Source organism: Pituophis catenifer, unplaced genomic scaffold (genome assembly GCF_029215685.1).
Source record: "Pituophis catenifer annectens isolate HBS135680 unplaced genomic scaffold, rPitCat1.0.hap2 SCAF_9, whole genome shotgun sequence".
Taxonomy (NCBI): Eukaryota; Metazoa; Chordata; class Lepidosauria; order Squamata; family Colubridae; genus Pituophis; species Pituophis catenifer.
The window spans coordinates 10,252,594-10,265,627 of NW_027256889.1; the positions used below are offsets into that span (position 1 = coordinate 10,252,594).

The 13,034-nt window shown below is 44.1% G+C and overlaps 1 protein-coding gene across 1 annotated transcript in view; it reads right to left on the reverse strand.

The window, feature by feature from the left end:
• Positions 1-10,100, reverse strand: part of ARHGAP33 (Rho GTPase activating protein 33) — a 30,882-nt gene extending 20,782 nt beyond the window's left edge. The window contains exons 1-8 of the mRNA XM_070950034.1: positions 10,089-10,100; positions 8,844-8,938; positions 7,590-7,674; positions 7,341-7,424; positions 5,873-6,010; positions 4,038-4,130; positions 2,397-2,519; positions 598-675 (exon numbers count right to left, since the gene is read on the reverse strand). Coding sequence (XP_070806135.1) covers positions 598-675; positions 2,397-2,519; positions 4,038-4,130; positions 5,873-6,010; positions 7,341-7,424; positions 7,590-7,674; positions 8,844-8,938; positions 10,089-10,100 — 708 coding nt within the window. The remainder of the gene's footprint in view (positions 1-597; positions 676-2,396; positions 2,520-4,037; positions 4,131-5,872; positions 6,011-7,340; positions 7,425-7,589; positions 7,675-8,843; positions 8,939-10,088) is intronic.
• Between the last annotated feature and the right edge of the window lie 2,934 nt (positions 10,101-13,034).

A 13,034-nucleotide genomic window follows, 5' to 3' on the forward strand; every position in this document is an offset into this window, starting at 1 on the left:
TAAAACACTTTGCTAGCTCCATTCAGTTGCCCAGACTCCATCCCGCAAGGGATTAAGGGGTCGTTAAATGATGGTGATTGTTTTTAAAGGAGACTAAAACGTGTTTCACATTAACTAAGAGACTGGAGACTAAAACGATTTCAGCTTTAATTAAAAGACTGGGAAAAGAGCACAGTGCTAAAACTGGAAAGGAAAATTGCGCTTTCAGAAAAAAAAAATCAGTTTCATTTGTGCTGAAATATTTTAGAGTTATCAAATGATTCCCACTGATTCCTTCCTTCCAAAGGAATTCGTATAACAGCAAGCAGGAGAAAGGTCTAAGGGAAAGCGATGAGTAGGAGAAAAGGTTCAGAATCCTGCTGATTCTCTGTCATAATTGGCCTATTCTATTCCAGATAAAATGTGAACATGGCAGTTCTTGTCCACTGTTTTCCAATCCAGCCATGCTGGCTGCAGGATTCAGTGCCCGAAATCCATACCCTTGGAAGTTAACCACATTGGGAACCACCATTCAAGCCCAAGTGGGTGTGAAATGCATGAATGCTGGTTGAACATCCCAGCTTCATTTACAGAGCCACTTTGTTCATCAAGTCTAACCTGGAATGCATGCTTCCCACGCCACCAGCTCCTGTCCTCTTTGGGGGGCATGTCAATCACGGAAATGATGTCTCCAACCTACGATAAACAGATTTTTTAAAAAAGGATTACCGTATTTTCAGAGTATAAGACACTCCGGACTATAAGACGCACCTACCTTTTTTGGTGAGGAAAACAAAAAAAAAAAAGAAATCTGTCTCTGCCTCCCAGCAATTTTGCCTCATTGCAGCAAACAGCAAACAGCCTACTTTACTTTCGTTTTCGTTTTCAGCATAGCTTGATTAGCACAAGAAAAAAAAGAAATCTGCTCCCAGCAATTTACCTCCTTGCAGCAAGCAGCAGAGGCCCGCGCAAAACGGACAATCAACTTGTGCTAATTAGGCTGTGCTGAAGCTGAAACGAGCTGTTTCTTCTTGCTGCTTGCTGCAAGGAGATAAACTGCTGGGAAGCAGAGGCCAAAAGATGGGGGCGAGTGGGTGGGCGGGGCTACATTCGGTGTATAAGATGCACCTAAATTTTCACCCCCTTTTGGGGGGGGGGGAAAGGTGCGTCTTATACTCTGAAAAATACGGTATATACCATGCAGAGAGATTCAACATCACATGGATGGATATTAGTTTATTGCCAACACATCAAATAAGGAAAATCATCTACAGATAGATCTTGATTTACAACTAGTCACTTAGTGACCATTTGAAGTTACGAAGGACCTGCCAAAAGCTACTTGCAGGTCTGATTTTGAAGTTACGACAACCACACATTCACTGTGGTTATGTAATTGCATTTTTGGGCACTTGGCAACTGGCTCACCTTTATGGCCATTTGCAGTTTCCACAGTCACATATTTTTTGACTTTTTTGCCAGTGACTGGTATTTTCTTCCAGTTTCCGGAAAAAACACCCATTGAGTAAGATGGCTTAAAAACCAAGGCATTCAATTAACAACCACTGCAAAACAATGTAATAAAATCAGGTGACCCGCTGAATGACTCCAACGATTTAGAACCATAATTTCAGGGTCAATTATGGTCTTAGGTTGAGGACTACCAGTGCATCTTTTGAAAAGCAGTGCACTAGGGCAGTGTTTCTCAGTCTTAGCAATTTTAAGATATGTGGATTTCAATTCCCAGAATTCCCCAGCCAGTCACATATCTTAAAACTGCTAAAGTTGAGAAACTTTGCACTAGGCCAGGGTATTGCTTTCTTTTTGCTAAAGAACAGAAAATAGATTTCCAAATAGTTTTTTTTAATCTAGGAACAGAGATGGAACTGTACTTTGCCTAACAAGATTAGCAGGGGTGGGCTCCTGGGAGTTCGGCAGGGTTCCTCTAGGCAAGGATCGCCGGGGCATAGCAATCCCCCAAATGCCACCCCTGGCTGGCCACGCCCCCCTCCCCCCCTCCCCTGAGCCGCAACGTGGCCCATTCATCATTCCAGGTAAGTGCAGGGGCCGCGCAGAGGGTCTGGGAGGGGAAAAAACAGGCCTACAGGAGGTTCTGGAATTCCGGAAACGGGCCTGTTTCTGACCTCTGGAGGGTCTCTGGACCCCAAGGGTAGCTGTTTTTGCCCTCCCGGAGGCTCGAGAAAAGCCCCCAGAGCCTGGGGAGGGCGAAATCCCCACAATCCCCCACCATGGTGCAGGCGGCTGACTAGGCCACTCCCACCATGGCCATGCCCACCCAGCAACAGGGCCGCGAACCCGTTACTAAAGGATCTGAAGCCCACCCCTGAAGCTTAGAGAGACATGAACCTACAAAGGTAAGTTGATAAAAGTAACATGTTGTTGCTGGCAAGGCTCACCTCGAAAGAGAGCTCATCACAGGCCTGTGCCGTGTAACGTTTAACCACGTGAGCAGCTGCAATGGCAGGGACATTGATAGAAGCTTCTTCATTTACCAAGAGTCGGTTGCCGTGATTATCAATCTGAAATAAAACAACCGGAAGTAGGCCACTTAATGTCTGTGGAGATTCTCCACACCCATTTGCACTCAGGTGACTTTGACGACATAGATAAACTTCCAGGTGGCTTTAACGTCTCGCTAAAAGGATGCAAATGACCAGCTGTCTGCAAGGAATATAAATCCTTCCATTCCCCACTACCATTCAGTCAGAGCTGAAGAAGCTTCTTGGATGAGAAGCAAAATGTCTTCAAAGAAAAACCAGAAAGTCCAGTGGACCCTTTAAAAAAAGCACCTTTGGGATAGGCAACTTAATGGGATTCAGCTTTAAAATGTCCTTTGGATTTCAGGCCTCTAAAATTGGGTTGTAGAATAAGTGTAGGATTGTCATCTATTTTCTGGCAGGATAACTTTGCTTTTCAAGATAGGAGTTCAGCTCAACTATGCTACCCAATGGTGGGATTCAGCCCGTTCGGGCCAGTTTGGGCGAACCGATAGTTAAATTGCTGGGTGGCCCTGTCCCTCTCCGTCTCGCCCCTTCCAGGAGTCCCCATGCACCCCCTTTTGGCTCCCAGGTAAGTGCAGGGAGGCCTCCTAAACCCCTCCAAACACCCTCCAAAACGGGATGCATGCGAGTGCGATGCCCCCCTCCGCGGCCCGTTTTCTCTCCCAGGAGATTGCAGAGAGGTCTACTAGGCCCAAAACAGGACGCAGGTGGACGCGTCCCTCCCGCGGCCCGTTTTTGCTCCCAGGGGGGTGCAACGGGCCAAGTGCTGCCTGACACGCCCTCTGGCCATGCCCACCATGGCCACGCCCATCCCGCTGGTCATTAGGGCAGAGAACCGGTTGTTAAATTATTTGAATCCCATCACTGATGCTATCCCTAAAAACATCTACAGGTTGGCAATAATGTCCTCCTCAAGTTTTTCCACAATACTTTTCATACACAAAGGCACCTTCTACAATCTGGTGTTCAACAGATGCATTGAAAAACTTCTTACATCATTCGCAGACAGTGTAAGTAAAGGCTTTGCTGTCGAGTAGGCCTCGTTGGGGAACCAAGAGCAGGATGGAGCCCATTAAATGGCTCTTGTGTCGCTGGGGCAGGAGGTGGGAGGATGATTTTATTACACTAATTTATTTGATTATTATTTTTACTGTTTTTTAAATGTATTTTTTATATTCTGTCGCCAGAATATTGAGTTGCCATGGGCGAATAGGCGGCAATGTAAAATTAATTAATTAATTAATTAGTTGTATTTTCTGCAATTGAGTTAGGAGCAGTTTACCTTGAGTTTGTATCTATTGTGTGCTCGTGTATTATTCCGGTTGAAGCTGAAGTAGCCATTGTATTGTATTATATTGTACTGAAGTAGTAGTTTTATATTACTACAACAGTTGCTATAGAATTGGGTAGCTATATAAATTTAATAAAATAAATAAGTAAGTTGCCATGTTTTCTATCGCTCTCCCTTCCCCACTCCCTACCCCCTATCTTTAATTTGCCGGCTTCCAGCCAACAAAACATTCACTGGGGTCTCACCTCCATCCAGGTGAGAACTGGGCTGCAATTGATATTGCTATCCACAATAGCAGAAAGCTTCTCAAGATACTGTGAAAGCATGGGCACCAGGAGCTGTAAAGGAGAGAAATAAACAATATAAATAGCTATAAGGTAAAGATAAAGGTTTCCCTCGCACATATGTGCTAGTCGTTCACGACTCTAGGGGGCGGTGCTCATCTCCATTTCTAAGCCGAAGAGCCAGCGCTGTCCACAGACGTCTCCATGATCATGTGGCCAGTATGACTCAACGCAAAAGGCGCACAGAACACTGTTACCTTCCCACCAAAGGTGTTCCCTATTTTTCTACTTGCATTTTTTACGTGGTTTCAAACTGCTAGGTTGGCAGAAGCTGGGACAAGGAACGGGAGCTCATCCCGTTACACGGCACTAGGGATTCGAACTGCTGAACTGCCGACCTTTCAATCGACAAGCTCAGCGTCATAGCCACTGAGCCACCGCGTCCCTCATAAATAGCTATAGTCTTTTCCAAATTCAAATCTCAAGAAGAACCAACAACAGATTGAGAGAGAAGTTGGGAAACCTCCCCATTTGGAAAACTTCTTCACAGCAGTTCATCTTATCCAGGAATGTCTACTCTGAATAGCAATTATTTTCTAGAGCTGTATTTCTCAAGGTCAGTAACTTTTAAGAAGTGAGGACTTCAATTCCCAGAATTCCTCAGACAGCATGCAGTGCAAGAGGTTCTGGGAATTGAAATCCATATATCTTAATATTCCTGAAGGTGAGAAACAATGTTCTAGAACCCGTGATGGCGAACCTATGGCACGCGTGCCTCACCAGAAATAGGGAAACAGGCTGTTTCCTGCCTCCGGAGAACCTTGGGGTAGGGGGAGGCCTGTTTTTCTCTCTCCCCAGCCTCCAGAGCCTTTCTAGGAGTCTGGGGAGGGTGAAAACGGCCTTCACCACCATCCCCGGAGGCCCCAGAAACAGCCCATTTGCCAACTTCTGGAACCAGAAGTTGGCAAATGGGCCATTTTTGCCTCCAGGGGGCCTCCGGGTGAATGGGGAAGGCCATTTTTGCCCTCCCCAGACTCCTAGAAAGTCTCTGGAGGCTGGGGAGAGTAAAAAATGGGCCTACTGTGCCATCGCGTGCCAGGAGCAGGGGAAGCGGGGAGGGTTGTGTACACATGCGTGGGGACAGGGCACATAGAATTATGGGTGTGGGCACATACACACGCACACACACACACCCTCCTGGCACGTGATGGCAAAAAGGTTAGCCATCACTGTTCTAGAATCTTGTAGATGGCTTTCAAATGACCTTCCATTTGAACCTCTCAAATGACAATATCAAACATCTTCTGGCTGCAATTTATGCAACTTCTAAGCTACAACCCATTCCTGTATTCCAGGTGAGGTTTTTCCTCCAAACTTTTGACAGAAAAGTTGATGCTCTTAGTGTAATAGGAGACCATTCTGATTATTCTTCCATTATTCATCATACAAGATGACATATTACGGTTGCTCCCAAGCAACAAACCTGAAGAGGTTGAGCAACCTTCATCTTTGCTGAACTTAAAGGTCAACCCCAGTGGTGGGATTCAGCCGGTTCTGTCCGGTTCGGGTGAACCGCTAGCGCCGACTGCAGTAGGCCCCGCCCACCTGTCCGGAGGTAATGCTGTCTTTTTTAGCCACGTTTTGGAGGCTGTGAGATGCACTCACATTTGCGAACCGGTAGCGAAGGTAAATGAACCCCACCTCTGGGTCAACCCAATGATTGGGAAGTATTAGCTGGCCACAGAAAGTGTTCCCTTACACACACACAAATTGCAAAATGGTTCCCAGACAGTCACCTCAGGATGAGCTTGCACGTGGCTGAGGGGTGGCAATTCAGGAAGCTGAGAGAAACGCCGGTCAAAGATACAGCAATGTAGGTGAGCATCCAAGGTGCGGAATTCCTCATAGCTGCGATGTACCTGCCAGCTTTTCCCCTGGACCAAAATAAGGAAACGTTGTAAGTGGCTTTATCAGTGAGACTGAAGCCTATCAACACTATGCCAATTTGTATGTCAAATCCAACACGTATAAATGCATTTAGTTCTTATGAGACCAAGGTGTGGTAGGTGATTTCAGATCACGAGACACAAGGTTTGAGTCCAGCTTCAGCCATGGAAACTTTGAGTTAGTCAAATGTCTATGGAGATTCTCAGTCATCCACGTCATGGTTGTCCCAAAGGTGCTTTTTCAAAAGGCAGCTGGACTTTGTTTTTCCTTGAAGACATTCCGCTTCTCATCCAAGAAGCTTCTTCAGTTCTGACTGACAGAACTGAGGAATCTGCTGTTCTGACCTAGGCTTCCTGACTCAATAAAACACACCAGTAGTTCCAAAAACCTGTTTTATTTTAACAGTTCATTCACAGATGAGTCCCAAATAATTGTAAAGAATCCTTCAGGATAAGGCTGATAATCACCCACCTTTATCTCCCTTGACACGCTGCCAAAGACCTAATTGGCAAAGCCACACTGAGTCCGGAATCAAACAGAGCTTCAGACTTTAAACTGCACAGAATTAACAATGTTGCTTCCTGCAAAGGCCCACATGCCTTTGCTCCTCCTTTAAGTCTTATGGGAGGGGCCAATCATCACCAAGCCCTATTCCCAAGTCGTCCCTTTTGTTTTAACTGTTCTTGTCTTCTGGCAGCTCTGCACATACACACTAGGAACAGGCTCCCCCTGTTCCTCTGCCTTGCTGAGGTCCAACTCTGGAGGCTCCGGAGGTAGCATATACCTCCTAGATGGCCCTTTCTCTGCCTCCGACGTAGAGCCCTTGTCCGGGCCTTCCCCAGCCTCCAGGACTGGCCCATGTTCCTCCCCAGCCTCCTCACTGTCCGACTCTGCCGCCAGCTCCACAGGCTGTTGGTGGACCACAACAGATGCGAAGCAAAACCTCTTCAAGGAAAAACGAAGTCCAGTTGCCTTTTGAGTTAGCGATTCTCTCTCTCAGCCCAACGTATCTCATAGTTATATTATGGTGAACAAATGGCTGAAGAAAATAAGAGGGAGGAGCCCTTCGTACACAGCTTTGATCTTCTACAGAAACAGTGGCATAGTAATCTCACAAATAAATAAATAGCCTTACACTGGACCAGGCCTTATATCTATAGCAGAGTTTCGGTAATTTGCACAGTAGTTAATTATATGTGTAATCTTTCCTTCTTGGATTAGTAGCAACTAATCAGTCGAAAACCCTGCATTAGATGAGAAGAGTGTAACTCTAAGAAACTAACTCAACAGGTTTTGCCTACCGTTTTTGTCTCTCACCTGACAGGTAACCTGAACAGGGAATAAAAGGCTGCCCTCTTCCAAATTGTTGAGGTTTTCATTTTGATCAGGAGCAAACTGAAGCTGGAAAGAGCAAACAAACAAAAAAAAACAGTTATAGGATATATTTCAATTTTAACATCATTACACCTATATGCTGCTAAATGCCCTTTTTGCCAAAGACATCCAAGCTCCAAGGAATATCCATGTCCTTGGAAAAGGAAAGGGTTGGGGAATGCATTCACACACCTGGATGTGTCCAAAGTCCACGGCCTCATAGTGGAAATGGGCACATTCGGTCAGCTTGGGAAAATGGCCTCGTGTAATGGAAAGCCTGCAGAGCAAGGAAAAGGTGCGGGAAATGAATTGAGGAAATTGAAAATTCCAAATTTTCCATCTCATCAGGAAGCCAAAGCGTTATGATCCATGGCCAAGGTGAAGAAACTGTGAAATTGTGCAACTATCAGCATCCCTTCATCATTGGTCATGCTGGTTAGGGCTTCTGGGAAGCATAACCTCTCCGTCTCTATCTTAGAGAAAATATTAAAAGCAATCACTCTAAGCCCAGCCTTACTGTGAACTCTTGAGCCTCTCTCTCTCCTTAATTGCTTTGTATTTATCTCCATTTTAATTCCACTGCTTGATTGGACCAGTCTTCTGCAGGGGTGAAATCAAAATTTTTCCCTACTGGTTCTATGGGCGTGGCTTATTGGGCGTGGCAGGGGAAGGATATTGCAAAATTTCCATTCCTTCCCCTCCTGGGGAAAGGATATTGCAAAATCTCCATTCCCACTCCACTCTGGGGCCAGCCAGAAGTGGAATTTGCCGGTTCTCTGAACTGCTCAAAATTTCCGCTACTGGTTCACCAGAACCTGTTAGAACCTGCTGGATTTCACCCTTAGTCTTCTGCCTCCTGGAACCTCCAGATGAGGCTGCAAGACCCAGAAGTCCTAGCATGCTGGCCAGGAATTCTGAAGAAAGTCCCAAGACATTTGGAAGGCCCCAAGTTTGGGGATGCTGGATGCCTGGAGAAGCCTTCTTCATCATCAAGATATTTTCAGACTTTATGACGTGGTCACAAAGACACACTCATGTCTTGTACTAAATATCAGCAAGATTGCACCCTTCATTTATTATACTAGAGATTATACTATCTGAGACTTCTCAGGAAACAACAGCTGAATGAAAAACTGTTGGTGACCTTTTACCGCTGCACCATAGAGAGCATTTGAATTTACTGCACCTTCATTGTACGAGGTGCAACGACAATAAAGTAGAGTAAACTGAACTAAACTAAATTTTACGACTCTTCTATATTTTGCTACCACTTCTATTTTTCTTTCTACTGTGGCAAATCCATTAAGAACAGAAAGAGGAAATAACTGCAGATTATCTTTGGAGGGAGATGTTAAAAGCCCTCCAGCTGGGAGGAGCTGACAAAACTCAATTTGCTCGCACATCACAAGCCCATGCTCCCCAGCACTTCCTCTGCCTCCGAGTTACCTCTTGATTGGTTTTCCCTTGAGGTTACTGGTGGCGTTGCCCAAATTACGGACTTGTCCCTCGCCTGTTGCATCAATGCTGTCTGTGCTCCGAGCCTGCACGGTTAAAAAAACAAGCAAAGTTTGCACAAATTTAATTTATCACATGCCGGGTGGGTCAGAAACGTTTTCCGGAGGTCACTTGTCTTTGCTCAACTGTTGTGCTCCATTTCCACACACCAACCAAGAGGAGAAATAGCTGTCAGAGAAATTTCATGGGGGCTCAAGAAGCTAATCCCAAGGATTGTTATCAGATGTGGGTATGAGTAGACTTCCGCTTATGCAACAGAATTTCCCTTTCTTCCCTTCCCCCTCTCCACTCCTCAAATATGTTCCAGAAAGTCTTGAGTGGCTGCACAGGAAGAAATACATTTATCTGACACATCCACTCTCTCTCTTTCTTTCTCTTCCAAACAGCCTCCAAAAATGCAAAAATCCAATTCCAATGTTGCCATCCTGCATCAAAAGCAATTAGACCATGTCTTTGTTTGGGATTTTTTTTAAATGTTCAAAATCTGCTTCAGGGAAGATTAAGGAAAAGGCGTTAATTATTCTAGATATCTCTGGTCATAAACTGCTGCAAACAGGAAAAAGTTATTTTAAACACCTTAAAGAGTAAATGCGTTACAGCAAAAAAGAAAAAGTTTATGCTGTGTGGTGCAGCGTCCAATTCAAGTGTTTCTGACAGACAAGAATGTATATTTAATTAGCAGAATATACCTCCAGGGAAAGCTAACTACTAAAATTATTAACGTCACAATTATCTCAAACCATCCTCTAAAGAACTCAGTGGCACAAAAAATATGGATACCACCCACCCCGCCTTTTGTCCTTGTAAGAACCCTGTGAGGGAGGCGAGGTTGAAGGAAAGAGGATGGCTCAAAACGCAGTGAGCTTTGCAATGCAAGGATGGTTTCTAATGCTGGTACTTCCCAGTGTAGCAATAGCACTTAGACTTATATACCGCTTCACAGTGTTTTACAGCCCTCTCTAAGCGGTTTACATCATCATCCTATTGCCCCCAACAATCTGGGTCCTCATATTACCAACCTTGGAAGGATGGAAAGCTGAGTCAACCTTGAACCTGAACCTGGTGAGATTTGAACTGCCAAATTGGAGGCAGCCGGCAATCAGCAGAAGTAGCCTGCAGTACTGCACTCTAACCACTGCGCCAACAATTATACCCAATAGTAGCTGATTTGCTTACTGACTTCTGCATAGCGTAAGAGAAGATATATAGGTGTCCTCCAATAAACTATAAATGGAAGAGAACCAGCAAGAGGAATACAATACTACAATAGTATCATTTTGATTCCAATGGTACTGTGGATAAGCTCACAATTTGTCTTGAACAGAATCCTAAGAGTTGAAAGGTGATCTCGTCCTGCAGGAGATCTACTCCTTTAAAATCCAACTTCTGCAATTCCTGCTTTGAGATTCTTTTTTTTTTTATTGAAAAGTTTTTTAAAGAAAAACAACAATTTTCCCCAACCCCTTTTCCCACCCACCCACCCCCACCAACCCGTCCCCCCCTCCCCGACTTCCCACAGCAAAATACAAGGTATTTCAATTAACAATTAAACTAACAACCCCCCCCCTTGACACCTTAACTCCACCATAAGTAACATAATTTTAAGATTTAACATTCACTCATAAGCTATTTGATATTTTCTAGTCTGATACTTATTTTGAATATAATCAATCCATCTGCTCCATTCCAACATATATCTTTCTTGAGTATAATCCTTCAGATATGCTGAAATTTTTGCCATTTCAGCTAAATTAGCAACTTTCAATATCCACTCCTCAATAGTAGGCAAGAAGTCTTTCTTCCAATGTTGCGCTATCAACAGTCTTGCTGCTGTTTTTTTTTTTTTTTTTTTTTTTAATTTGATTTATATGCCGCCCTTCTCCGGAGACTCAGGGCGGCTTACAATGCTTTAAGCAATAGCCTTCATTCTTTTGTATATCTTATACAAAGTCAGCTTATTGCCCCCACAAACTGGGTCCTCATTTCACCTACCTTAGAAAGGATGGAAGGCTGAGTCAACCTTGAGCCTTGGAGAGATTCGAACCAGCAGAAATTGCAGGCAGCTGTGTTAATAACAGGGTGCACTAAACCCTTGTACTATCAAGGCTCTGTTATTAGGTTCAAAATCAATTTAGTCTCTGATACTGTACAATCCGTTGTTATACCCAATAAAAACAATTGCGGAGACTGCTTTGAGATTCTTGTGGCGAGTCTTGCTTCCAGAAGTTGTGGGTGCTCCAACACTGGAGGTTTTTAAGAAGAGATTGGACAACCATTTGTCTGAAGCCTCCTAGGGATTCCTGCTTAAGCATGGGGTTGGACTAGAAGACCTCCAAGGTCCCTTCCAACTGTCATTCTGTTATTCTATTAGTCTACTATCATGTAAAACAGTGTTTCTCGACCTTGGGAACTTTTAAAATATGTGGACTTCAACTCCCAAAATCCAATGCTGCCTGGAGAATTCTGGCAGTTGACGTCCACATATCCTAAAGTTCCCAAGGTTGAGAAACACCGCTGTAAAATATTTTGCTCTACAATGAGATACATTGGATAATCAATAAAGTGTTCTACATCTTAAATCAAAACACTCTATCCTGAAACCAGGCTTATCCTGAAGTAAAACCAAATAAAATGAATTATGAGTAACCAACATATGGCTGAAACCACCTGTCAAATTGATGCTTAACTCTACCCTCCAATTCTTCCTTGCAGAGCTTGTCTCCAAGTTTCTCGCCATCTCTGCATCTCCTCCCACTTTGCGGAGTCTGATGAACTGCTAAAGTGCTAATAACTGAAGAAAAACTTCCGTTTAAAGTGGGGATCAAAGAGCACAGCCATTCCTTTCATGATACAAAAACTATATTTGTTGCTAATGTAAACCACGGTATAACTGGAAATTGACAGATCGCTGTGCAAACTTCAAACCAACGCTTCCTTCTTCTTTCTAAATCATAGGTTTGCAAAATCATGTGTCTATTGGTATTGCCATTCCCCAGCTCCTCCTTCCAGGCTGTTAGTGGGTTATGTGGTGAAGCGTGTTGATGTCACCTCCTGTGTTGTATTTACTACGCATTTCTGGAGAAAAAGAACGCTTTCTGAGGCCACCATCTGGGTCTTAAACCTTTTAGATGTTTAAGCACAGACCCAAAATCTATAGGATCTTCAAGTCATACAGTGCTCCAGGAACTGGTTTTGTTCTTCCAACCTTAAACTGGTTTTCTGTTCCTGAGCATCCTTAAGACATCTTGAGTTCCAACTCACATCATGCCCAATTTGGGCAGGTGATACATAGGAATTGTGACTCAAAACACCTAATTGGATTAAGCTGACTGCTCTAAAAGGCCAGGACTAGACGAGATAAGGAATTACCATCTATCCTATGGAACTGCACATTTACTTCTATGGGAGAGAAGCACCTGAGTGAAGAGGAAGCAGCACAAGGAGTTGTTTTTGGGTGGAGACCTTCTCCAAAAGTGGGACAAAATATCCACCACCCTGGAGGCCATGATATGAGCCGGCAGACCTGTTGGATGATGTAGGTAGGGTTTCTGACTCAAAGTGGCTTTGAAATTTTCAGTGGATCACTATTAATTAAGCTATTCAACGTTATTGTCATGAAAAGAACCTGCAATGTAATGGAATAATTTTTTTCCCCTTCTCCCTCTAATTTTCCTTTCCTGGGAGCGTGGTCAGAGAACAAAAACCATCCTCCAACTTGGCCTTCAAAGACTAGGCAGATGTGTCTACAGGGCCCTGTTAGTTGACGAAGAGAATGGAACTTGAAAGGAAACGAACTATCCCTCCAAATCATCCCAGTTTCCAATCAAGCAGGCAAAAGTCCATCTGCCACCCCCCCAAGGAAAAAAAAGGGGGGAAGGGAGTTGCTACATATAGTTTATTGGACAACTGCAATTGGTTTATAGACCCCATTGTTTATAAGCCACACTACATGTTAAGTATCTACCTCAAGTCAGAACCACGAAATTCACATTATAATTTAGTACGATGCATGAATTTAGGATATGTTTAGGGTTGTTTGGAAGGAAATAGCCAAGTCTGGAATTCTATCCTCAAATCCACCTGATGCTGTTTGACATCTCTGGAGCAACAGGTGAAAATTGG